General features: G+C 40.4%; 2 protein-coding genes across 8 annotated transcripts in view; one reads left to right on the forward strand and one right to left on the reverse strand.

Annotated features, from left to right (window-relative positions):
- The window catches only part of ERLEC1 (endoplasmic reticulum lectin 1), a 38,862-nt gene extending 15,761 nt beyond the window's left edge, over positions 1-23,101 (reverse strand). Inside the window, exons 1-9 of one of the 2 annotated variants that reach the window (XM_070069123.1) lie at positions 22,940-23,079; positions 22,514-22,707; positions 15,312-15,416; positions 13,575-13,655; positions 12,955-13,032; positions 12,498-12,561; positions 10,090-10,124; positions 7,928-8,151; positions 7,706-7,835 (exon numbers count right to left, since the gene is read on the reverse strand). In XM_070069123.1, the coding sequence (XP_069925224.1) occupies positions 7,706-7,835; positions 7,928-8,151; positions 10,090-10,124; positions 12,498-12,561; positions 12,955-13,032; positions 13,575-13,655; positions 15,312-15,374 (675 nt within the window). In that variant the 5' untranslated portion in view covers positions 15,375-15,416; positions 22,514-22,707; positions 22,940-23,079. Of the gene's footprint in view, positions 1-7,705; positions 7,836-7,927; positions 8,152-10,089; positions 10,125-12,497; positions 12,562-12,954; positions 13,033-13,574; positions 13,656-15,311; positions 15,417-22,513; positions 22,708-22,939 lie in introns of both variants that reach the window. The other variant, XM_002709867.5, reaches the window with a different exon arrangement.
- The window catches only part of ASB3 (ankyrin repeat and SOCS box containing 3), a 190,648-nt gene that overhangs the window by 65,452 nt on the left and 97,856 nt on the right, over positions 1-27,340 (forward strand). For 2 of the 6 annotated variants that reach the window (XM_051828973.2, XM_070067926.1), the window contains exon 1: positions 23,365-23,618. The exons of 1 other annotated variant lie outside the window; for it this stretch is intronic. The gene's annotated coding sequence lies outside the window, so the exon portion shown is untranslated. 6 annotated transcript variants of the gene reach the window in all.

The raw sequence follows: 27,340 nt of genomic DNA on the forward strand, positions 1-27,340 counted from the left end.
TATGCATGTAGGAGATATGGATTGAGTTCCAGGCTCTTGGCTTTGGCCTAATCCAGTCCCAGCCATTTTCAGGCATTTGGGGGAAAGAACAAGTGGATGGGAGCTCTCTCTCTACTTTCTCTTAAATACAAAAGAAATAAACTCTTAAAGAGAAAAAAGACATGAAAGGTAAGTAGGTACTCTAAGGTACAAAAGTATATGCCTAGAGGTTTGAACACTATCCTATCGGTTATTTAGGCAAAGATATGTTTTGATCATTATTATTATTACTATTTTAAAGATTATTTGAGAGGTAGAGTTACAGAGAGAGAGGGAGACAGAGGGAGAGGTCGTCCATCCGATGGTTCACTGCCCAAATGGCTGTAATGGCTGGAGCTGGGCTGATCCCACGTGGGTGCAGGGGCCCAAGCACTTAGGCCGTCTTCTAATGCTTTCCGAGGCCATCAGCTGCAGCTGGATCAAAAGTGGAACAGTGCTCATATGGTATGCTGGCACCCCAGGTGGAGGCTTAGCCTACCATGCCACAGCGTGGGCCCTGGTGATCATTATTTTTAAGTAGTTACTTTAACAGCTGCAGTTAAGAAGGAATAGCACAGACGAATCCAGAGGGAGTCAAGGTAGGAGTTGTAGAAACGCATTTCATAGATGAAGAGAATCCAAAGTAAGGGAATGATGGGGCTGAAGTAGAGAGAAAAGGGTAATTATGAAAAAGGTGAATAAGTCAGGATCTGATGGTTTTTGGGTATTTGACAATGGGTAGAGAGAAATGAATTTAGACCAGTACTATTTTGATTATAAAGAAAAACTTATAAAAATTGAACAGTAAGTGGGTTTCTAATACATGTAAACTATAAACTATGTATCCTTTTCCACTTCCTGCAACTGCCCCTAACCAATTGTGGTCCTTCTGCTTCTATTTCATCTTGGAGGAGTCATTGGATGGTTTACTCCAGAAACCAATGACCTTATGCTCTGTCCCTTCAAATATAAGGAAGAATAAAGATTTCTTGCCAAGATGGCCCCTTTTTTCTTTTTTTAAAAGATTTACTTATTTATTTGAAAGGCAGAGACAGAGAGAGGGAGAGAGAGGGAGAGAGGGAAAGGGAGAGAGGAGAGAGATCTTCCATCAGCTGGTTCACTCTCCAAAAGGCCTCAGTGGCTGGGGCCGGGCCAGGTGGAAGCCAGGAGCCAAGAGCTTCTTCCAGCTCTCCTACGTGGGTATAGGGGCACAGGACTTGGACCATCTTTCACTGTTTTCCCAGGTGTATTAGTTGGGAGCTGGATCAGAAGTGGAGCAGCCAGATCACTAATTAGCATCCATATGGGATACTGGTGCCACAGGCAGTGGCTTTACCTATTATGCCACAGCACTGGCCCAGCACCTTATTTTTTAAAGTACCTTGAACTTTAATGTATAACTCTATCCACCTTCAGAGAATTCTGACCAAATAACTCCTGAGTAAATAATAGCTCCTGGTATTCTCTTATGTGCTAAGTATTACTTCTAAGAGGTTGAATAGACTAAACTGGAGTGGTAATAAGGACAGAATCATAACCTTTTTTTTTTTTAAGATTTATTTTACTTATTTGAAAGGCAGAGTTAGACAGGGAGATGAGAGAGACACAGGGAGAGATCATCTATCTGCTGGTTCACTCCCCAAATGGCTACAATGGCTCAGGGTTAGGCCAGGCCAAAGCTAGTAGCCTGAATTCCATCTGGTATCCCATGTTGGTAGCAGGAGCCATTTTCTTCTGCTGCCTTCTTAGGTGCATTAGCAGGGAACTACAACAGAAGTGGAGTAGCTGAGACTTGAAGTGGTCCTTATATGGGATGCTGGCATTGTAGATGGAAGCTTAACTCACTACACCATGACGGCAGCCCCTAATGTTGCTTCTTTGGGACAAAACATCCATTTTCATTTTAAGGAAAATTATTCTAATATAAATAGGCTAACAATTTTATAGCAGGATTTGAAAATCCATAAAAATGAACTCCTAAAAGTTTGTGATAATCTCCAAATTAATGTAATATAATCATGCAGGGAGATCAAAACCAAAATTCGGATAGCCAGATTTGTATTTTTGTTTAAAAAAAAAAAAAAATTCTTTATCTATATGGTGAACATTGATCCACACTTAAAAGAAAAACAAAATATCAGATAAACATTTTTATTTTTTAAAAATATTTTATTATTTGAAAGTTGAGGGAAAGGAAGAGGTCTTCCATCTGCTGGTTCATTCCCCAGTGCCTGCAACAGCTGGGGCTGGGCCAAGCCAAAGTCCGCAGCCCAGAAAACTACCTGGGTTTCTATGTGAGTGGCAGGGATCCAAGAACTTAAGGGACACTGTAGCCTCCACAGAGTATCCATGCAGGAAGGCAGAATTGGAAGCAGAGCTGGGGCTTGGATCCAGACACACTGATATGGGACATGGGTGTCCTAAGCCGTGTCTGAACCACTGCACCCAAAGCCTGTCCCCAAATGTACATTTTTTTTTAAGGATTTATTTATTTATTTGAAAGACAAAGTTACAGAGAGGCAGAGACAAAAGAGAGAGAGGTCTTCCAACCACTGGCCTCCTCTGGGCCTCCCACATAGGTGCAGGGGCCCAAGGACTTGGGCCATCTTCTGCTTTTTCATGTCATGGCAGACAGCTGGATTGGAAGTGGAGCAGCCAGGACTTGAACCAGCACCCATATGGGATGCCAGCACTGCAGGCGGCAGCTTTTCCTGCTATACCACAGCACTAGCCCCCCAAAGTGTACATTTTTAACAGAGAAATTATGTGCAACAGATTTACATTTAAAAAAGATTGTAAAATAAAGATCAGTTTCATTATGCTACAATATCACCTAAGATTTTCATATGGAACATGTGCCCTAAAGATCCAAGTATTTTGAAAGCACTATCATCTGAAGTTTAAAAAAAATTATTTTCTCAACTGACAGATTAAGTACAGTATTTAAAGAAAATAAACTGGGGCCAGTGTTGTGGTGTAGTGTGTAAAGCCGCTGCTTGCTATGCTGGTGTATCATACTGGCAGCGGTTTGAGTCCCAGCTGCTCCACTTCCCATCCAGTTCCGTGCTAAGGCACCTGGGAAATCAGCAGAAGACGGCCCAAATCCTTGGGCCCCTAAACCCACATGGGGTACCCAAAGGAAGCTCCTGGCTTCTGGCTTTGGATTGTCCCAGCTCTGGCGGTTGCAGCCATTTGGGGAGTGAACCAGCGGATGGAAGCTCTCACTCTGTCTCTTCCTTTCTCTCTCTGTAACTCTGCCTTTCAAATAATAATGAAAAAAAAAAATCTTAAAAAAAAAAAAAAAGTGCTTTGGCCCTTGTACCCATTTGGGAGATCTGGGAGAAGCACCTGGTTCCTGGTTTCAGTCTGGTCCAGCCCTGGCCATTGTGGCCATCTGGGGAATAAACCAGCAGACTGAAGACCTCTAACTCTCTTTTAAACAAATAAATCTTAAAAAGAGAAAAGAAGAAAAGTAAACTGTCACTTTTTCCTTGAAGAGCAATGAAAATTGGGATTTGTGAAGCATTTTGATTGAGCTAAGTACCTGTCAGTATTTAGATCACTATTAAACAGAAGACAAGGGCCAGCACTGTGGTGTAGTGGGTAAAGCCGCTGCCTGCAGTACCAGCATCCCATATGGGCACTGGTTCGAGTCCCAGTTGCTCCACTTCCGATCCAGCTCTCTGCTATGCCTGAGAAAGCAGTAGAAGATGGCCTAAGTCCTTGGGCCCTGAACCCATGTGGGAGACCGAAAAGAAGCTCCTGGCTCCTGGCTTCAGATTGACACAGTTCCAGCCATTGCAGCCAAGTGAGGAGTGAAGCAGCGGATGGAAGATCTCTCTCTCACTCTCTCTTTCTGCCTCTCCTCTCTTTGTGTAACTCTGACTTTCAAATAAATTAAATTAAAAAAAAAAAAAAAAAAAGAAGACAAAAAGAGAACCTAGCTCCAGTCTTTTAAAACATACAACACTCCAAACCAAACTGTGGAATTAATGTTAAGGTCACTGTCAAAGTGATAGTTCATCCATGAGTCCAGCAATACTTAAGTAAAAAATACTGAAGAGAAAGTTAAACAGCTCCTGCAGCTAAGTATTAGTAACTAAACCATCAATAAGTACCCTCCACATGCCAGGTATCATGCAAGGAGCTAAAACCCAGAAGTAGGCCGGAGCAGCAGCTCAATAGGCTAATCCTCCGCCTAGTGGCGCTGGCACACTGGGTTCTAGTCCTGGTCGGGGTGCCGGATTCTGTCCCGGTTGCCCCTCTTCCAGGCCAGCTCTCTGCTGTGGCCCGGGAGTGCAGTGGAGGATGGCCCAAATGCTTGGGCCCTGCACCCGCATGGAAGACCAGGAGAAGCACCTGGCTCCTGGCTTTGGATCAGCGTGATGCGCCGGCCGCAACGCGCTGGCTGCGGTGGCCATTGGAGGGTGAACCAACAGCAAAAGGAAGACCTTTCTCTCTGTCTCTCTCTCTCACTGTCCACTCTGCCTGTCAAAGATAAAAAAAAAAAAAAAAAATTAAACAAACAAACAAACAAAAAAAAACCCAGAGGTAAAGGAAGCATAGTTTCTTCTGCCCTCAAGTTAATGTAAGAACCATTGGCAAAACCACCAGTTTTAGCCACTGAAGTGCTACAATACAGGACTACATAAAATACATGACTACTAAGGGTGAACAATTCATTGGGTATTCTGGCTCATTTCCAAAGGCAGTAACACTGGAATCACATCTGCAAGGCCAGGTTGAAGTTTATTAAGTCAAGGGAAGAAAAGGGGAAAAGGTAACAAAAAAAGGAAAAAAGGCCAGAAAGAACATGGTAATTCAGGAGACTGTAAGTAGTTCAAAATAGCTAGGATAAAGGGAATAGTAGGGGCAGGCATTTAGCCTAGCAATTAAGATACTGATTAGGATGCCCACATCCTATATCACAGTGCCTGTGTTTGATACCTATTCTAGCTTCCTGCTAATGCAGGCCCTAGTAGGCAGTGGTGATGACTAATGTAATTACACTCTTGCCATCCACATGGGGGACCTGGATTGTATTTCTGGCTCCTAATTTTGGCTGTGGTCCTGTCCCAGCTGTTCCAAGCATTTTGGGAGTTAACTAGTACATGGGAGCTTGCTCTATCTATCTCAAACAAAAACAAAAATACCCTAAAGAATTCTATTAAGCCTATAAGGCTATCTTTTAAAAAAAGGGGTGTACTTGTGTGTGGTACAGGCATTTGGCTTAGTATTAAGATGTATTTGGCTTAATATTAAGATGCTGGTATGGGATGCCCACATCCAATATTGGAGTGCCTGTGTTCGAGTACTGGCTCCACATTTTTTTTTTTTTTTTTTTAAAGATTCGTTTATGTGACAAGCGATGTGACAGAGTGAGAGGGAAAAAGAGAAAGAGAGATCTTCCATCTGCTGGTTCACTCCCCAAACGGCTACAAAAATGTGGCTGGATCAGACCGGAGTCAGGAGGCTAGAACTTTGTCTGGGTCTCTCACGTGGGTGGCAGGGACCAAGTATTTCTCAGATACATTAGCAGGGAGCTGGACTGGAAGTGCAATGGCTGGATCTCAAACTGGCAATCCAATACAGGAATGCTGCCAATGCAAGTGGCAGCCTAACCTGCTGTATCACAATGCCAATCCTGGATCCACTGGATTCCTGCTAATGAAGACTCAAGTAATTGAGTCCCTGCTACCCACAGGGGAGACCTGGGTGGAGTTCCTCATTCTTCAGTTTAGCCTGCTGATCCTTGGCCATTGTGGGCACTGAAGAGTAAACCAGTAGATGGGAGCTCTGTTGTCTGTTACTCAAATAAAGACAAGGAATGATAATGGAAGATGAGGTTGATTTTATGAGGATAATGGAAGATGAGGAAGATTTTATCTTGAGTTATAGATAATGTTAACTATCATAGGATTAAATAAATAATCAAATGTGTAGAAAGAGCATTTTATCTGCTGCAAAGGAAGATTAGAAAGGGGATTTGTGAAGAAACCAGTTTCTGGGACTAGGAAATAATGAGGTCTAGAAATACAATTAGGAGTGATTTAAAAAGCATTTAGAAGACTAATGGTTCTTAAAAAATGATTAGATTTAGATATAAATGAGGGAGGAGATATACAGTTTGGCACATGCTCAATCGGACTTGCCCCAAATGGTAAAGTTAGAAACGTGCCTGGGGATTCCAATTCAATCCCATCAAGGTGGCATGTACCAATGCCATCTCACTAGTCCAAATGATCAGTTTCAGTTCATAACTGATCATACTGATAGGTCTAAGAGTCAAAGGGATCACATAAACAAGACTAGTGTCTGCTAATACTAACTGATAGAATTAAAAAGGAGAGAACGATCCAACATGGGAAGCGGGATACACAGCAGACTCATAGAATGGCAGATGTCCTAAACAGCACTCTGGCCTCAGAATCAGCCCTTAAGGCATTCGGATCTGGCTAAAAGGCCATGAGAATATTTTAGGCATGGAAAGTCAAGACACTGTGGCAAAAAACCAAACAAACAAAAAACTACATGAAAGATCTCTGTGAGTGAGATCCAGTGCAAAGAACGGGCCATCAAAGAAGGAGGTACCTTTCTCTGAAGGGAGGAGAGAACTTCCACTGACTATGGCCTTGTCTAAATAAAAGCGGAGTTGGCGAACTCAAAAGACTTCCATAGCCTTGGCAACTCATGACAAGAGCCTAGGGTGATTACTGATGCCATAAACAAGAGTGTCAAATTGTCAAGTCAACAACAGGAGTCCCTGTGCACTTACTCCCCATGTAGGATCTCTGTCCTTAATGTGTTGTACTATGTGAATCAACAGTATAACTAGTAATCAAATAGTACTTTACACTTTGTGTTTCTGTGTGGGTGCAAATTGTTGAAATCTTTACTTAATATATACTAAATCAATCTTCTGTATATAAAGATAATTGAAAATGAATCTTGATGTGAATGGAATGGGAGAGGGAGCGGGAGATGGGGGGGGTGCAAGTGGGAGGGAAATTATTGGCGGGGGGGAAGCCAATGTAATCCAAAAGCTGTACTTTGGAAATTTGTATTTATTGAATAAAAGTTAAAGGAAAAAAAAGCATTTAGAAGACTAATGGCTCTTAGAAAATGATTAGATTTAGATATAAATGAAGAGAAGAAAAAAGAGTCAGATTTCTGACTTTGTCAACTGGGAACAGCAGAGTGCTTTAAAGGCATTGGAGAGGATAAGAAAATGGATGAGGAAAAACGATGAGTGTGAGATTACTGAGAATGTATAAGGTGATGTCCCATTGGAGATAAATGGGAAGACATCAAAAGGGGGAAGCAGCATAGAGAAGTGGTTAGAAGGACAGCAATGAGCAGAAGAATAACTACAGTGGAGATGGGGTTGTAGTCTACTTTTTCAAGAGGCTTAAGCTGGATCAGCTATCTAAAAATTTAACTGACTATAACACAAAAAATGTCACACTTTAAAATATTATAGAATTTTGAGTATCTAAGAATCTCAAAATTATTTCTAAGAAGTACTTAACAAAAGAATTAAAATCAATGAGCAGAATTGGCATTTAAAATTTTGAGTCAAAAAATAAACTGCTAATACTATATATTACAAGAATATTTAAATGCTGATACATGTTCTGAAATTTGGAAAATGAAGCATTGAGAAATTATCAACAAATAATCCTCATACCTCTTTACTTCTCCTGAAAGGCACCCTTAGTATTTCTTCCTGCTGCTCCAGCTGTCTCAGAGTGAGGGGCTTAAATGGCGATCCTGGCAGTGACTGGCAAAATATGTCATTCACAGGAGATGCTCTGAACCTATTCCATAAGAACAAAACATTAAAGCTAAGCATAGAGCACTTTAAGGCATGTGTGCATTTTATGTTTAAAATATTAAATGCACATCCTACCTATATTTAGGATGACTGCACAAGAGTGGTGTCAAAATGACAACTTCATATTCACAAGTTGTAACTTCAGCTACCGAAAGAATTTCATGCTTAGATTCAGGATGACATATGTACATCACAGTACTTGATCTGGGCCGGTTCTGTTTCAAACTACAAGGTGTACCATTTCCCATTCCCACCGGATAGTAGGGTGTCATCTGACCTTCGATATTTTTAGTGGGAATCTTAAAAAAAAGAGTATAAGACATACTTTTCATTAGAGAGGTGGGGATAAGGATGGGAGAAGCATTTATTATTCTGAAAGGGAGAAAACTACATTTTATTTATAAATGGAAAGGTAACATTTGTGTATTTTCTTTAAGTTCTTCCTCTAGTATTGTTTTGATTCTTAAGTTCTTGTTTGAGCAAATATAAGTATGTATTTTCATAGCTAGCTTAATACAAAAGAAAATGACTTAATACTAAAATTAAGATATTAAGTAAATGTACATTTTTGTAAATGGTTATAGGATCATGATTAGTAGGAATTTTTTTCTAACATTTCTGAAGGAAGACACTCAGACTAAAATATAAAACTTACTAAACAGGCTGCTCAGAGCATTCTTCCCTGAACTCTTAATTGATAACCATCTTGATTCTATAAGTCTCAAGGATGATTTGTCAAAAAAGAAGGGCTATATTGTATAGCTCTACCTAAAACAGGAATCTAAATATACCACTGGTTTATCAATATGCTTTTTCTTTGCTGTTATTAAAAGGAACACCACAGACTTTTCAGCACATAAACTCCTATATATGAACATCTATTCTAGGCCAGCAAAAGACAAATTAAAAAACTATCACAGGATGGAGGAATAAAGGACATAATCTGAGATGTCAAGGATTATTAAGGAATTAGCTCTCATACTTTCCTCCATATAAGCACAAGACAAATGTAATATAGGTATTTTATAAAGATATTGATAATCATATCTTCAAGCAAACTCTTTGGAGGCAGGGTTTGCATCTTGCACCACTTTGGTACCTCTCAGTGACAGGCAATAAATAAATGTTTCCAGGAAAAAATAATTTGAGACTTATTTTTACACTCATATCTGAAATCAGCTTTGATTTAATCAGATTTATGATGATCAATTTTTAAGTTTTTGTCATTTATAATAGCAGAATAATAAATATTCACAGGTTATTGGGAGAATTAAACATAGGCTTTTGTTACATGCCTTGCAGTATCTGGCTTGTAAACTGGGGCTCAGTAAATGTTAGTGTTCTTCCCTTACCCTTTTCTTTCTCTTCCTTTATCATTTCATACATTGTGTTCCATCCTGCTATCCTCCATAGTCACAGTAAATAAATATTTTATCTCAAAGGTAGTCTATAAAATTAAAATCTTTTAAAATAGCAATGCTATGTGTGTCTCTGCTTAGCTGATCAAGTCCTCCCAAAGTCACCCTTTTAAGTTTTATGTGTCCTTTAATTTTCAAGGTCTCTGCCATTTCATTTCACTTCTAATGAAATTTATCATGAAATATTCTCTATCAATATTGTTTTTAAACGTTGGAAATTCTTAGGAATCACAAAGTATTCCTTGAACCACATGGTATTTAATAATTAAGATCAGGCAACTTAAGGAATCATTCTTTTTAAACTATTTTTATTTACCATGTATCCATTCATTCAATAAACATGTATGAAATACTGACAGTCTGGCACTCAGCTTTGCACTCTGAGTTGAAGAGATAAAAGTATCTTTTTTCAAGATGCTTTTAGTCTGATGCCTTGTTATTTGCATATATACTTCATCTGTTTTACTAATAGGAGATGGGGGCCAAATAAGAGAAAAACACAAAAGCTCCTACTAGAATAGTTTCCAAAACTAAACAGAAGAAATCACTGCTAAGCACAGAAGTGATACAATGCTATCACAGAATCTTTCCCAGATACATCATTAATATATTTATCTACTTAGGTAGCATTTTTAAAGTAAATAAAAGAATCACAGTGTTAACTTATTTCAGAAAAATTATATTGTGATTTTTGTCTCAATCCTTTGAGGTATTTGATAAAGAATGGAAAGCAAATTCTGTTAATTAAGTTGTGTAGATTCATGCTTCACTAACAATAAATTTTGAGTTTAAAAAGAAAAATCAACATTTGGCACTTGCCTCGTTTGACTTTTCCTTTTCCTCTGCTTCTCGTTCTGTGGAATAATATAAGAGAAAGGTAACTGTAAAGAATGGTTACCGTTAGGACATAGATACAAATGACTAAGTTGTCAACCAAATTTAAACCTTTAAGGTTTTGGGGCCAGTGTTGTGGTGTAGTGGGCGATAGCATCCTATGCGCACAGGTTCAAGACCTAACTACTCCACTTTTTTTTTTTACAGGCAGAGTGGACAGTGAGAGAGAGACAGAGAGAAAGGTCTTCCTTTGCCGTTGGTTCACCCTCCAATGGCCGCCGCGGCCAGCGCGCTGCGGCCGGCGCACCGCGCTGATCCGATGGCAGGAGCCAGGAGCCAGGTGCTTTTCCTGGTCTCCCATGGGGTGTAGGGCCCAAGCACTTGGGCCATCCTCCACTGCACTCCTGGGCCACAGCAGAGAGCTGGCCTGGAAGAGGGGCAACCGGGACAGAATCCGGCGCCCCAACCGGGACTAGAACCCGGTGTGCCGGCGCCGCAAGGCGGAGGATTAGCCTAGTGAGCTGCGGCGCCGGCCAACTACTCCACTTTTGATCAAGCTCCCTGCTAATGTGTCTGAGAAAGCAGCAGAAGATGGCCCAAGTGCTTGAGCTCTTGCAAGTACTCGTGCTCCTGCAACCATGTGGGGAGACGCGGAACAAGCTCCGGACTCCTGGCTTCAGCCTGGCCCAGTCCCAGCCACTGCGGCCACTTGGAGAGGGAATCAGCAGATGAACGATCTGTTTCTCTCCCTGTCTCTTCCTCTCTCTACGTAATTCTGACTTTCAAATAAATAAAGGTTTAAAAAAACCCCACCAAAACTCCCTCAAAGTTCTAAAGGAGAGCCAAAACATACATTTTTATCTCACTACCTTAAAGTTGGTAACCTTGAAATGATTATGTATCAAATTATACTATATACATTTATCTTTATATCTTCCCCTAAGAAATATTTTATTTCATGCAGGAAAACTAGCCACAACCATTTTGTTTTGAATTTACAAGTTTATTTATATTCATTTGAAAGGCAGAATGACACACGGAGAGGAGGGTGAAGGGGAGGGGGAGGGAGAGGGAGAGAATGAGCTTGCATCTGCTGGTTCACTCCCCAAATGCCCACAAAAGCCAAAGTCGGGCCAGGCTGAAGCCAGGAGTCTGGTACTCTGTGTCTCACATGTGGGTGGCAGGGACTCAACTACCTGAGCCTTCACCTGCTGCTTCCCAGAATCACATTATCAAGAAGCTGACTGGAAGCTTATTAGCCAGGACTGGAACTAGGCACTTGGATATAGGATGTAGGTGTCTCAATATGCTGTGCTACAATGTCCACCCCCGAAGTTTTAAATTTTTTTTCTTCTTTCTTTATTTCAGAGGCAGAGAGAGAGAGAGAGAAACTCTCATTTGCTGGTACACTTGCCAGATGCCTGCAATAGCTGGGGATGGGCTGGGCCAGAGCCAGGAGCAGGGAACTTAATTTAAGTCTCCCACAGGAACCTAATCACTGCCATTAGCACTGCCTCCCAGGGTCTGCATTAGCAGCAAGCTAAAGCCAGGAGCTGGAGGTGGGAACTGAACCCAGGTACTCCAATGTGTGACACTGGTGTCTTAACCAGTGTCTTAATCACTAGGCTAAACATTTATTCTTGAAGTTTTTATCTTAGAACTTTCATCTTAAATTAGTTGGCCAATTCGATTAATAAAAATTTTATCATCTGAGGGATATAGCTGTTTTTATACATAAAAGCTTTGTTTAAACCAAATATGAATGCTATGTATATAAATATATAACACTAACTTGTATATCCTACCAGATTTTAAAAACATTAATAGTAAGCAGAAAAAAATATGATGTTTGTCATGGCAGAAAATAATGAAAACAAAAACTTCAAAAGTGTTTTCTTGGGGCTGGCCACAGGCATTGTGGTGTAGATGTTAAGCTGCCACCGGCAATGCCAGCATCCCATATGGGCGCCAGTTCAAGTCCCAGCTGCTCCACTTCTGATCCAACTCCTTGCTAATGGCCTCGGAAAAGCAGCAGAAGATGGCTCATGTGTGGGCCTCTACACCTACAAGGGAGACCCAGATGATGCTCTTGGCTTCGGCTTGGCCCAGCCCTAGCCACTGTGGCCAGCTGGGGAGTGAACCAGTGGATGGAAGATCTCTGCCTTTTCTTCTTTCTAACTGCCTTTTCTTCTAACTCTGGCTTTCAAATAAATAAATAAATCTTGAAAGAAAAAAAAGGGTTTTCTTAACTGCTACAACAAAGGGACAGTTCAGAAATTCATTTCAGTGTTTTAAAATTCATAGTCTCCAAGAAAATCTTTTAATGTCCAATATGAACATCTATTTTAGAGAAAATACCAGCATTATCATCAAATCACTGTGCAGAGACCAACCTTTTTCTGACAGAAGGTTCTTAGCCAACATATTCCCAAGGTAGTACTCATGAATATTTATTTTCTGTATAAAAAAAAAGAAAAGTGAGCATTTTACCGATATATGTACATTTTTAACATGTAATAATTGTACATATTTATGGGGTACAACAAGATATTTCAATACATGTATACCATGTGTATAGATCAAATCAGGGTCATTGGTATTCCCATCTCTTTATCATTTCTTTATATTTGGAGACTTCAAACTCCTCTCTTCTCATTCTTCACAAAACATCTTCTAGGTTCTTGTGAACTACAGTTACCCTATTATACTATAGAACTCTAGAATTTATTCCTCCTATCTAATTTGGTACCTCTTAAACAACACAGAATATAATTTTTTAAATTACTAATTGCATTATTAAACTCCTTATTTTATAAAGTTCCTTACTTTATATTTTGAAGAAAAACATACCTGACCAGTTTCTTTCTCTTCATGGTATTGCCGAATGTGTTTTCCATGACATACTTCGTAAGTCCAATAGGACTCAATCTAAGAAAGATGGATGTATTTACATATAGTTCAGTTGAATTACTTTTTGGTATTTTAAGTGGTTGAGTAGATTTTCCCTAATATTTAGGGTAAATTTTCATTAAGTGACACAATTATACCTCAGAAAAATGTGAAATTTCTGCAGTCTACTCATTATTTTTACTTATTGATAATTTTGTGCAGGAAATAGGTCTAGAATATTTTTGAGGTGTGTATTAACAACCTGGTTTAGTGATAATTTTTAATGTAGCTTAAAAATAGCAACTAGCTTTTTAATATAAAATTCTATTATGCTAGGAAACGTTCTTTTGAATTAAAACAGCAGGTATAGTGATATGATTTGATACTAGAATTAGTGGTTATCTGCTGCATATACAATACAGGAATCTAAATGAACAAACTACTATGAAGCCATAAGCTAGATTTGTACCTAACTTAAAAACTTGATATAACATAATAAGAAATAATATGGAAGTAATTTCAAGGATCTATTGGCTACTAGAATTTATTTTCTAGCTAATCAATGAACATAAAATACATACTCTGTAGGAACAACTGCTTTGTTTAAATAGTGGTTCCAAAAGCTCTCGTGGATTAGGACCTTTGTAATCCTTTTCTTCTTCCTAGGAAAGAACTGGAGTTTAATACTTGCAAGTTTTCTAGAATTTCATCCAACTTTGCTGTTTGAGTATTAATACATTGGTCTAATCAAAATGCTTGGAAAAATAGGAAAGTCAAAATTTTTAAAAAGAAGCTATGGTAAGCCACATTTTTCAAATGAATTGAAGTATAAAATACAGAGCCACAGAGCAATCATCCATAGTCTATTCTACTTTCTTTTAAAAAAGATTTTAAGTAACAGTTTTTTGAACAAATCTTATACATTTATTTCAGAATTTTTAAATGCTTTCACCTAATGAACTTCTAGTTATGAAAACGTTAGAATAGCTGAATTTTTTAGAATACATTGATTGGAAAGTTTTAAGATACTTTAAGATAAATTTTCTATGCATTTTATAAATTTCAGACTTGAATACTACATATTATGTGTTGTTTTGTTTGTGTACTTCTATCTCATCAAAGTTTAAAACAAAATGAAAACAGCTGTCTCAGACAGATTTCCAATCTGAATAAAACCTAAGGAGGTACTGACTTTAATATTTCTATTTTACAGATCATGAAAGTATTACATAATTGGTTTAATAAATTTTTTGAGTGGAGGAACTGACTTTCAAGTTAGTTTAAGGTTCCACTGCTAACTATAGACTATACCTCAGCCTCCTCCTGGCTGGTGTCCTTTTCATTTTATCATGCTGCCCCTCCTGTTTCATCTTGAAAGAAGTCACTGACTTGAAGGATGGATAAAAGGCAGTTTGGGCATTTTAGGAGAAAGAAAATGACACGAACTAAGTTGGTTGAGAAAGCACAATTATAATTCATAAGAAATTCTTTATGGGGGTGGGTATTTGGTCTAGTGGTTAAAATGCCACTTCAGATACTACATCCTATATCAGAGTCCCTAGGTTTGAGTTTCAGTTTCCTGGGATGCAACACTGATGGCTGAAGTAGTTGGGTTCCTGCCACCACATGGGAGACCTGGAGTGAGTTCCACGCTTTTGGCTTTTGCCTTCTCCAGCCCTGAGAGTTGACAGGCATTTGGGGAGGGACACAGCTGATGGAAGATCTCTTTCTCTTTGCCTTTCCAATAAATTAGAATTCTTTATAAAAATATCATATATTAAAAATTGTATTTGTTTTAAAGCCCTTATATCTATATGAGAAAAACAAACATGGACTTTGATTTTCATTCATAATATTAATTGAGGGGCCAGCCTTGAGGTGCAGTGGGTTACAGCACTGCATATGCTACCATTCTACACTGGAGTGCCAGTTCGAGTTCTGGCTACTCTGATTCCAATCCAGCCTCTTCTAATGCATCTGGGGAAGGCAGGAGATAATAGCACCAGTATCTAGGTTCCTGCTGGATGGTGTTCCAAACTCCTGGCTTTACCCTGGCCTAGCCCTGGCTATTGTGGGCATTTTGAAAGTGAACCAGTGGGTAGAAAATCTTTCTCTTTCTCCCTCTGCCTTTCAAATAAAACAGATCTTAAAAAATTAATAACTGGATGCTAATTTTGCAAAGAATTCAAGAATAAAAGTGATTTATTATTTTTATGCTAAATCTAGGTTACTGAGAAACCTATTATTCAATTTTGTTTTCAAGTATGTGGTTATAATGTTAGGTGAAAGGAATCATCATCATATTTCTAAAAACTTACCTCATCTCCACTTGTCACAAGGGGAAGTATACATTTGTATTTTTCTTTATGTGTAGTTGTCATGATGACATAATTATCTTCTTTATACAAAACTCCAGTTGTGGGCTAGAAAAACAACAAGAATATATATTACTTTCTCCAGTTAAACTGTTATCAGATTGAAACAAAAATTCTTCAAAATATCATTTCAACAGAAGATTTTAAAAATGTTTTTCCAAAAGGTGGAAAAATAGTCTATACATTTTTATTCTTTATTAAATACTTTTTGGCTGGTAATAATTATACATATTTTAGGGTACAGTGTGATGTTTTGATTCATGTATACGCTATGTACTGATCACATCAGGGTAACGGCATATCCTTCATCTTGAACTATCATTCTTTTAAATCCTCTCTTCTATTCATAATAAATCCTCAAAATCCTCTCTTTTTTATCTGAAAGGAAGAGACAGAAATAGAGACATGGACAGAGAGATATCTTCCATCTGTTGGTTCATTTCCCAAATGGCCACAACAGCTGGAGCTGGTCCAGATAGAAGCCAGGAGCCAACAACTGCATCATGGTCTCTGACATGGGTGGCAAGTGACCAAGCACTTGGGCCACCATCTTCTGCCTTCCCAGGTGCAACAGTGGGGAGCTGGATTGGAAACAGAGCAGCCAGGACTTGATCAGATCAGGTACTCTGATACAGGATACTGGCAACTGCAGGCTCTTAGCTCACTGTACCACAACTCCAGCCCACTTAAAATCCTCTCTTCAATTTATTTTTTAATGACAAAATGAAGACAAACTTTAGCCTTGTGTTACAATAGAAAAAATAAAATATGTAGTATAAGAAAAACAGTAGTAATGCAATAGGATAAAGTTAACATACCAATTAAGAGGCAATGAATGTTCCTAAACTATCATGGGATACTTATTACTTCTTTGTTTTTATTTTTTATAAGATTTATTTGAAAAGCAGAGTGAGAGAGAGAGGAAGAGAGACCTTCCATCTGTTGGCTCACTCCCTAAATGGCTGCAATATTCAGGGCTGGGCAAGGAGCCTAGAGCTCTATCTGGATCTTCCATGTGGGTGACAGGGACACAAGTACTTGGTTCATCATCTGCTGCCTTCCCAGGTGTATTAGTAGGAAGCTGGGTTGGAAGAATAGCTGGAATTCAAACTGGCACTCAAAGATGGGATACAGACATTCCAAATAGCAGTCTAACCCACTGTGCCACAATACCTACTCCTACTTATTACTTCTAATAGTAATTCCCATCTATATGGGCTAATTTACAGCACTTTATTTATTCATTTGAAAGGCAGAGAGCCAGAGCCAGAAACCTCTTTTCTGCTGGTTCACTGCTATAATGCCTGCAACAACCATGACTAGGTAAATCTGAAGCTAGGAGGCAGGAACTTAATTCAGGTCTCTGGGGTAGATGTCAGGAATCCAATTACCAGAGCCATCAGTGCTGCCTCCCAGGGTCTGCATTAGCAGGAAGCTGGAGTCAACAGCTGGAGCATTGTATTGAATGCAGGTATTCCAATATGCGATGAGCCATCTTAACTTCTAGGCTAAATGCCCACCCTAGCAAAACTTTATTGTAAAGGGCCAGATAATAAATATTGTAAACATTTTAGGCTTTGTGGGCCACATGGTTTCTGTTACAAGTCTGCTACTCTAGCATCAAAGTGCATAGACAACATGTAAACAAACAAGCGTGGCTGTAGTCCAATAAAACTTCTTAAGAATATGTGGCAGACCAGCACAATAGCTGTAGTTTGTGGGTTTCTGGTGTATAGCAACAAAACTCTACTTAAAGCTTTCTATGCTTTGAAACCAAATTCACATTGGTTCATGTGAAACAATTTAAATCCAATGAACCCTTCAATTAATATAAATATTATTTTACCTAAGAAATTTCTGCTTTTGGATAGCAAATGTGATGCTATTTACTAAGAGATTTTCATGTTTTATGATACGTATTCTATGATAATTTCATTCATTTTTCACCTCTCTCTCCTTACAGTACTGTGAAACCATGTACTACTGGCTATTCCTGACAAGGAAAGAATTACTTACTGAGTACCTCTTTCTGTTCTCATTTTAACAGTAACAAATCTTGAACTATAATAAAATCAGTACTACTTGGTACTAATGTAATCCTAAACACAAATGCAAATTAGGGCAATATTTTATAAAATAAGGCAGAAAATAACAGCCGTATTAGCTCCACGACAGCCAAGCCAGTTTACCTTCAGTGTCTGTGGAATTGGCTTCACAGCACCCCTCATCCAAGATGCTCAAGCCCTTTATATAAAATGATATACTATTTGCATATAATTTATGTACATCATTCCATATGCTTTAAATATTCTCTAGAGTGTAATTATAATTCTTAATACAATGTAAAGACTATGTAAATACCTGTTACCCTATTGCTTAGGGAACAGTGATAAGAAAAGTTTACATGTTCACCATAGATAAAAATACTCCCACCTCCCTGGAATACTTCTGTGTTCAATCTTTGGACACAGAACCTGCAAATACAGGGGGACAACTGTCCTGTTTTAGGTACTTTACATCTGTTAACTCATTAATCCTCAAAACAAACATCATGCTGATTTCTACAGAAAAGGACACTAAGGCCCAGGGAATCCAAGCAGATTGGCCCCGTATTATGTGTGTTCCTAACTGGTTTACCATATTTGAATGACCTTTTAATTTCTTTTTTAGAGTACACTGTAGATGTCTGGATAATGACCAGGAATTTTCATTTAAGACCGGTGTTAAATGCTGAGAGATTCAAGGAGATTTGAAAGTAATAGTTGTTAAGTCAAATTTAAAATAAAGGTATTCATAGAAACATGTATTCAGTTATGCCAAGAATTTCCTGTAAAATGTAACATTTATAAAGCCTTATGTTTTGTGGACATACTAAGAATATATATGTCAGAACTGTGTAAAGCATTGACCCACACTCACTTAGCAATGTATGGCCTGAAGCCTTGTCAAATCATTCCTATACTGTAATGAAGGCAAGATAGTAGCAAATGATTTCAATCTATTGATGTGTATTTATGAAGTACTTGATGTTCAGAGTTCTACAACATTATGGACTTAGTTACTACAACGTTCACCACAATGCTAACAATGGAAAAAAATGTTTGTTTGGAATCACAGCAAAGAATGGAAGACAAATCTCTGCATCAGAGATAATGCTTGATGCCAAAATTTGTCTTTGATTAGTTGAGAGAGGACTTTCTGGGGCCGGCACCGTGGCTCACTTGGTTAATCCTCTGCCTGCGGCGCTGGTATCCCATATGGGTGCCAGGTTCTAGTCCCAGTTGCTCCTCTTCCAGTCCAGCTCTCTGCTGTGGCCTGGGAGGACAGTGGAGGATGGCGCAGGTGCTTGGGCTCCTGCACCCACATGGGAGACCAGGAAGAAGCACCTGGCTCCTGGCTTCAGGTTGGTGTAGTGCTGGCTGTAGCAGCCATTTGGGGAGTGAACCAACAGAAGGAAGACCTTTCTGTCTGTCTATAATTTTACCTGTCAAATTAAAAAAAAAAAAAAGGACTTTCTTCAATAAAATAGAATACTAATTATATGTGAAAATTAAGCTTAAATTTTGAGTCACTTACTGGGATCACAAGGTATTAGCCCAAATTTAATCACTGGGTAAAACTAATCTTTTGTGACTTTTAAAGTTAAAATATTTTGGGACTGGCATTGTGGCATAGGGGGTAATGCTGCTACCTGCGATGCTGGCATCCCACATAGGCACTCGTTTGTGTCTCAGCTGTTTCACTTCTGATCCCACTCCCTGCTAATGGTCTGGGAAAAGCAGCGGAATATGACCCAAGTATTTGGGCCCCTGCCAACCATTCGGGAGACCAGGAAGAAGCTCCTCGCTCCTGGCTTGAGCCTGGCCCAATGGAGGCCACTGCAGCCATCTGGGGCGTAAATGAATGGATGGAAGATCTCTTTCTATTTCTCTTTCTCTGTAACATTTTCAAAATAAATAAATAAATAAATCTCTTTTAAAAATAAAATAAAATTTTTTTGATCTAAAATGCTTCTTCCTTATTTTGACTAACAGGTTTTTTTTAATAAAATGAAACATAATACATTCTGAATATACAGAATTACAGACAGCAAATTGTTCCAAATAACTAAAATGTTTTCATTGTGAGATAATATCTATTAGTGATTTTATATAAAGTCAAATTATCCTTTTTTAAAATTAAGAGGAAGAGACTCAGAGAGTGAGACAGATGGACAACCAAAGGGAATGCTGCCAACTGTTGGTTCATTCCCCAAATACCAGTGAAAGCTGAGGCACAGCTGGGAACTAAATCCTGGTTTCCTACTTGGATGGCAGGGACCCAAGTACACAAGTCATCAGCTGTTGCCTCTTGGAAAGTACATTAGCAGGAAGCTAGAATCAGGTGCTAGAGCCAATACTAGAACCTGGGAACTCCGAGCTGAGATGTGGGTGTACTTACCAGCATCTTTACTGTCAAATGCCAACCCCTAAAGTAAAAATTTAATATAAAAGCTAATTGATTAGTTTTTTTTTTTTTTAATTTTAAGAGATTATCTGAGAGGCGAGAGAAACAGCAAGTTAAAGAGCTCTCCTATTTTGGTTCACTCACTAAATGCCCTTTATGACTGTGGCTGAGCCAGGGCTGAACCCAAGCATATAGTCCAGATCTTCTATGTTGGTGTTAGAAATCCAATTACTTGAACTATCCCACTGCTTCCCAGGGTCTGCACTGGCAGGAAGCTGAAGCTAGAAATGAAATCCAGGTACTCCCATGTGAGATGCAGATACTGTAATGCCTAGGATAAACATCTACTCTGAGAGTTAGGGTACTTTAATGTTAAGGAATTTAAGAATTTTCTTGGCATGAGTGAAATTCCTAATGCTTGACATGACTCTAGAGGAATAAAGACTGTTAGAAGATGAGAGGTAAAACTATCTCGAGAGAGGCTGTAAAACACAATTCATTGGCAGGACTGGTGCTGTGGCATAGTCGGTCAAGCCACCACCAGTGATGCTGGCATCCCATATGGGTGCTGGTTCGAGTCTTGGTGGCTCCACTTCCTATCTAGCTCCTTGCTAATGCACCTGGGGAAAGCACTGGAGGATGACCCAAGTCTTTGGGCCCTTAACGTTTGTGAGAGACTCAGAAGAAGCTCCTGGCTCTTGGCTTTGGTATGGCCTATTATGGCCATTTGGGAAGTGAACCAGCAGATGGAAGGTTTCTTTTCTCTGTTTTCTTCCCTTTTCTCTGCCTTTCAAATAAATAAAATAAATCCTTAAAAAAAATACCTGCAGTGGCACAACTTGCCAAGGTAAAAGTATATGATATACTGTAAACAATGAAGTAATCAACATGCTTCCCAAACGTACTGCTTGGGAAAAGTTTTTCAGTATGAATATTCTCTGGTAGCAATAGAAGTGAGCAGAAAATTAAATTTGTTTTGTGGTTCAGTTTGGTCAAATCTATGAATTCTGTGAAGCAATAAATAACTGAATACTTCAAGGACACAGAGAGGATACTTCAGGAAAAAAATATATAGCCTAAAACAAAACAGTGATTTTTAAAAAGCAGTAAACAAAGAATATCGTTAATTATTAATTAGTTACAGACTAAAATATTTTTGGCACTTAATACTTAAATAAATTTGAAAGCAAGACTGTAAAAGATTATGTATTCTTTTGATATATTTGAATGAGAAGATGATTTAAAGCAGAAATTTAACTCTTAAAAAAATTTCGGATCTTTTAATTCATTATCTTCCAATTTCAGATGGGAGAGACAAAAGGCCTTGTCCTACTAGTTCATACAGCAGCTATAAACAAAAGTCCAAACAACTGGACCATTAAAAAAAAAAAAGGCAATGACAGGCGAGAAGGGCAGTAGTTTCAATTGAAACCCAGAAGGAAGATATAACTATAGAAGTATTTAAATAAAAATCAAAAGACCATTGACAATGATTCTTATGGTTAGTTTTGCATGCTGACTACAGACCTTCTTTTTTTTTTTTTTTGCCAATTCATAGAAAATGTCTCTAGATTTTTCTCAAAATTAATTAAATCAAAAATTTCTCTGCAAATTTTAAAATGTACCTAGATTAAGTTGAAATGCCAAAGAAAAGTAATGAGAAACAAAATTGCAAAATGGGTAAGTGAAAGGTTAATGTAACATATATTAAGACTGGAATCTTTTTCCATTACTTCTTTTCAGTCAGCAAGCACTGGTGGCAAAAAAAAACTTTACTATGACTTGGTATTAACTTCTAAAAAGGCTACTTTTAGTCATCCACTTATAGTCTAGTAAGTTTTCAATGCTGCGAATCAGCAAGTTTTCTTTAATTAAAAAAGAAAACACAGGTTCAAGGGTAAAAAAATTTAATGACCAAATTATCTCAACATTTACCAAGTTCATTCCAAGTGTGCTCTTTGGAGACTACTGAGGTTGAACTAAAATATTCTCACCTCAAACCAGTTTATGTGTTATCTGATCTCTAACAAAATTTTATATAGGTATTGTACCACTGTTTATCAGCATTTCGTGGCACTGATACAAGCAGAAACCTGACTTCCCAGACAAATATTTACCTAAATAAACTAGCAAACCACTGAACAGCCAGAATGGGAGAAGAGAGCAGTGGAGAACCAAACCAGGTGTGAAACACAATACAAGCCAAAAATTAACATTTGCGAATAGAAAGCTAGTGGTCATGGTAACATCTGTTAACTTGGTAAATCTTTTTACATCACGTAACACTTAAGAATGTCTCAATGAAACACTCACGGAACAATATAATAAAATAATCTCCTAACTGGAATGACTGTACGTAACTGAAATAAAAAAATTTTTTTTTTTTTCGAAAGGCTTTTGTTTCTTCCGGAAACTCCAGTTTGAAAAGAAACAAATTACGGTTTCTAGTAAAGCACATTTTCAGTAGCTAAAGGAGGTCAGGCAGACTCTGCGGCGGTATACGCCCCCCAAAAACAAAATATAGGTTATTTACTGTAGGAAAATGCCTAAAATCTCACGTTCTGGGATTAAGAGTCGTACATCAAAACTGTAAAGGACACTCCGGGTACTGGGTTAAGATCTCAGAGGCCAAACAGCCCTCTTAGGAACAACTTTTAAGGTGAAAGGTTCCCCAGGGGCTGTGCGTGTGTGTATAATACCTGTGTGCGAACGTAAGAGAGGAGGAAGGCGCATCCGCAGCGCGACTGTGTGGGCAGGGTAGTGTGTAACGCTTCAAGGAAGGCTTCTGGTGGAGGCAGTGCTACAGCGTTCTCCAAGGGCTAGATAAATTAAGGGCGCCTGGCAGGGCTCTGCGGCGGCTTCATCCACGGGGTGGGAGTGTCGGGAGCAAGGTCTAGTGCGACAGGACCGGGCAGGTGATCGTATTATCCCTAACATCCACATAGCGTGCCCAAGAAATCTACCAATGAACGAACAAACGCAGCGCAAAAGCAGCTTTGGCTTGGGGGAGGCAAGCGCTTGCAGAGAGGTTCTGGGCAGGGACAAAGCAAAGAAAAACCTCGGGCTAGGGCTGAAACCTTAGTGCCACCAAGAGAGATGGCTGCGGGGTTCGCGGAGGCACTGACCAGAGAGAACTCGGTGCCGGGCCAGTTGACTCGGAAAGGGATATCATCGCTGAGCGGGGGGAGCGCTCGGCCGCCGCCGGACGCCTCCAGGAGGCCGCAGAGGACCAGTAACACCGGCCCGCCGGGAACCAGACTCCGCGCGCCGCCGCCTCCTTCCTCCATCCTCCGCCGCCGCTTTCTCCAGCCGCCGCCACAGCCTCCTCTGCCCTAAGAGAAGAGGAGGAGGAGGAGGTGGAGGAGGAGGAGGAGGCGGCGGGACTACAAAGCACCCAGGGAGCCCGGGGCCCAACCGCCGCCACGTCTCCTTCCGGAGAACCGGCCAACACCGCCTCCGCCCCCTCGGACCTCCCGCCAGCGTTTCCGGGGCAGGCGGAAAATCAACATCCGGGGCCGCGGAGCCGTCCCCCTACGGAAGCCGGGACGCCGCCCGCGCCTCTCTCGTTTCCGACAACCGTAGGTTTTTCGTGGGGGAATCGAATGCGGTGGCCTTTTGGGCCAGAACGCCCGGAGACCCGGCCTTGGAGCAGGCTTTCCCCCTGAGAAGTGGCGGCCCAGCGAGCCGGTGAGTCCCGGAGGCGGCAAGCGCTCCCTCCCGCCGCCCCGCGCCGCTCTGCCAGGGGTGGGCGGCGTCCTGGCCTGCAGGGCTGTGAGCGCCGCGAGGGTGCGAGTGGTCCTTTAGGTGAGATTGTTGGAGGTATCGGTGAGGAGTGACTAGGGGCGGTGTTCTTGACTGAGCTGCCCTCGCTGCTTTTTCTCTTCCCATTTCTTCTCGTTTCCGTACTTCATCTTTCCCGCCCGAAGCTTCTGTCCGCCTCTTCTGGGTGCGCTGTGGGCATCTGGATACTTAGCAGCTCCGACTAACCCGAGGGTGTGTTCAACCTCTGCAGACGCGAGCTAGGGCCAACCCGGGCTGAGGGACTCCCTGCATGCCTCACTGGGGGTGCTGCAAGGTTGGCCTGGACGGAGACCTGGTCAGGCGGGCGACTTGGACCGCGCAACCCGGCGTGGGGCCCCTCCATCCCTGAGCTGATCAACGGGAAACGGCTCCGTTGTTCGGTCCAGGAAGCTGATGGGTTCCTTATGTGGAGTCAGAGCCTGTGACTTGAATGACACAAACACTGCCAGGCAGAGGTCCTGAGGCAAGGCTGGGCGGGTGTTAGAGGGACACAAAGAAGGCCAGCGGCGGCTGGAGTGAGGGAGGACAGTGGTAGGAGATGAAGTTTGAGGGACAGTAAGAGGCCAGCCGGACGCAGCCTTGCAGGCAGGAGGGTGACGTGAGCCGATGTATATTTGTGAAGATCATTATGACTGCTCTGTGAGAAATTGGTTATTGGGGGTGTGTGTGTGCTGTAAATTGCGTTCCCCAAAAAGATAACGTTGACGTGCTAACCCCTAGCACCTGGTAGTGTGAACGTATTTGAAATAGCGTTTTCGCAAAAGTAATTCAAGTTAGATGAGGTAGTGTTGTTCAGAATATGAGGGCTCTAATCCAGTGTCTAGGGTCTTTATAAGAAGAGGGAAATTCGGACACAGATACTGTCAGAAGGAGAATGCCAAGTAAGGAAAGAAGAAGAGATTGGAATGATTCCTCTACCAGCCATAGAACACTGAGGATTGCTGGCAACCACCACAAGCTAGAAAGAGGCCCTAGAACACACAGAGAGTGAGAAAGGGAGAGAGAGGGGGGAGAGAGAGAATGGCCTTGCTGATTTCAGACTTAATTTCCAGACCTGTAAATATTCCATTTCTGTTGCTTTATGCTACCCAATTTGTGGTAATTTGTTATAGTAGCCCTAGAAATCTAAAACAGGGTCAAGACCCAGGGAGACCCTAGGAGACCATTTAGGATGGTAGCAGTGGCGATGCAGAGGAATGACATGATTTGGAACATGTTTTGTAGGTATAGCATAGTGAATTTGCTGGTAGATTGGATGTGCTACAATTGGACAAGAATGTGTCAGTGATGATGGCTAGGTTGTTTTCCTGAGTAGCTAGTGGTGCAATTTACTGGAAGAGGGAAGACAGATAAAGAAACAGAATGTGGACTGATTAGATTCAAATGTTTTTATTTTACTTTATATTTTGAAATAATTTCAAACTTACATAAAAATTGTGAGAATTGCACAAAAAATTCCCAGATTCCTCAGTTATTAACATTTTACCTGAAATGTGTGCTCTATCACCCACTTTTTTTTTTTTAAAGATTTATTTATTTATTTGAAAGGCAGAGTGACAGAGAAATAGGGAGAGACAGAAAGAGGCTGAAGGGGGTGGGGTAAACTTCATCTGCTGGTTCATTCCCCAAATGACTGCTAGGCATGGGCCAGACTAAAGCCAGGACCCAGGAACTCCATCTTGCTCTCCTACATGGGTTATAGGGGCACAAGTACTTGGGACATCTTCTGCTCTTTTCCCAGGTGCATTAGCAGGGAGCTGGATCAGAAGCAGAGCAGGCAGGACTTGTACACAGTTGGAGTCTTAACCTGCTACGCCACAATACTGGCCTCAACGCTATTGATTTTTGTATATTGACTTTGTATTTTGCAACTTTGCTGGATTTATTAGTTTTAACAATTTGTTGGTGGAATGTTTAGGATTTTCTGTATATTATTAGATCATATCATCTGCAAACAGTGAACAGTGTTGACTTATTCCTATCCAATTTAGATACCCTTTCTTTCTTTCTCTTGCCATAGTCCTTCCAGTACTATGTTAAATAAAAGGTGGCATCCTTTTCTTGATCAAGATCTTAGGCATAAAGTGTTCCGCTTTTTTTTTTTTAAAGATTTATTGTATTTATTAGAAAGGCAGAGTGACAGAGAGAAGGAAAGACAGATTTTCGATCTGCTGGTTCACTTCCCAAATGGCTGTAATGGCCAGGGCTAGGCCATGCTGAAGCCAGGAGCATAGAACTCCATCCGACTCTCCCATAATGGTGGCAGGGGCCCAAGTACTTGGATGTTTTCCACAGCTTTCCCAGGCATAGTAGCAGGGAGCTGGATTGGAAGCAGAACAGCCAGGACTCCAATTGGCATTCCCATATAGGGTGATGATGTCCCTGGGAACTACTTAACCCATTGTGCTACACCACCAGCCCTAAAAGCCTTCAACTTTTTCACATTCAGTATGTTGTTAGCTTTCTCTTGTTATATATGGCTTTTGTTATGTTGAGGTTTGTTTCTTCTCTACATATTTTTTTCAAAGTTTTTATCATGTAGGGATGTTGACTTTTATAGAGTACCTTTCTTGTGTCTATTGAGATGATCATACGGTTTTTGTCTTTCATTCTGTTGATGTGATATATCACACTGATTTCTGTGTATGTTGCATCATCCTTGCATCTCTGGGATGAATCCCATTTGATCATTGTGATCTTTTCATAATGTTGTTGGATCAATTTGGTGGTATTTTGTTGAGGATGCCTATATTTTTGTTCATTGAGAATATTGACCTGTAGTTTTCTTTTTTTGTTGTGTTGTGTCCTTAACTGGTTTTCATATCAAGATAATGCTGGCCTCCTAAGATGAATTCTCTTCTCTTTTGTTTCTGAAATAATTTAAGAAGAATTGGTGTTAATTCTTCCTTAAAAGTCTGGTGGGGGGTCTAGTGCTGTGGCGTAGGAGGTAAAGCTACTGCCTGTGGTGCTGGCATCCCATGTGGCTGCCGGTTTGAGTCCCAGCTGCTCCACTTCCCATCCATCTCCCTCCTAATGCACCTAGGAAAGCAGTGCCTGGGCCCTGTACCAATGTGCGAGACCTGAAAGAAGTGAGTCATCCCAGCGCCTGCTGGCCATTTGGGGAGTGAACCAGAGTAGGGAAGATAACTCTGTCTCTGCCTCTCCTTCTCTGTAACTCTGATTTTCAAACCAAATAAACCTTAAAAAAAAGTTTGATAGGGGTCTGGCGTTGTGGTATAATGGGTAAAGCTACTGCCTTTTGATGCTGGAATCCCATATGGATACTGATTCTGGCTGCTGTACTTCCAATTCAGCTCTCTGCTAATGCTCTTGGAAAGTAGAGGAAAGTGGCCCAAGTGCTTGGGGCCCAGCATGCACATGGAGACCCGGAATAAGCTCCTGGCTCCTGGCTTCAGCCTTGCCCAGTCCTACTTGTTGCATCCATTTGGGGAGTAAACCAGCAGATGGAAGATCGCTCTGTGTCTCTTCCTCTCTGTGTAACTCTGTCTTTCAAATAAATAAGCTTTTTTTTTTTTAAAGTTTGGTAGAATTTAGCAGTGAAACCATCTGGTCTTGGACTTTTCTTTGCTGATTCAGTCTTGCTACTTGTTATTGGTCATTTTCTATTTCCTCCTTATTACATACTGGTAAGGTATATGTGTCTAAGAATTTGTCAATTTCTTCTAGATTATCAAATTTGTTTCCATATAATTATTCTTAGTAAT

The sequence above is a fragment of the Oryctolagus cuniculus genome, chromosome 2 (genome assembly GCF_964237555.1).
Source record: "Oryctolagus cuniculus chromosome 2, mOryCun1.1, whole genome shotgun sequence".
Classification (NCBI taxonomy): Eukaryota; Metazoa; Chordata; class Mammalia; order Lagomorpha; family Leporidae; genus Oryctolagus; species Oryctolagus cuniculus.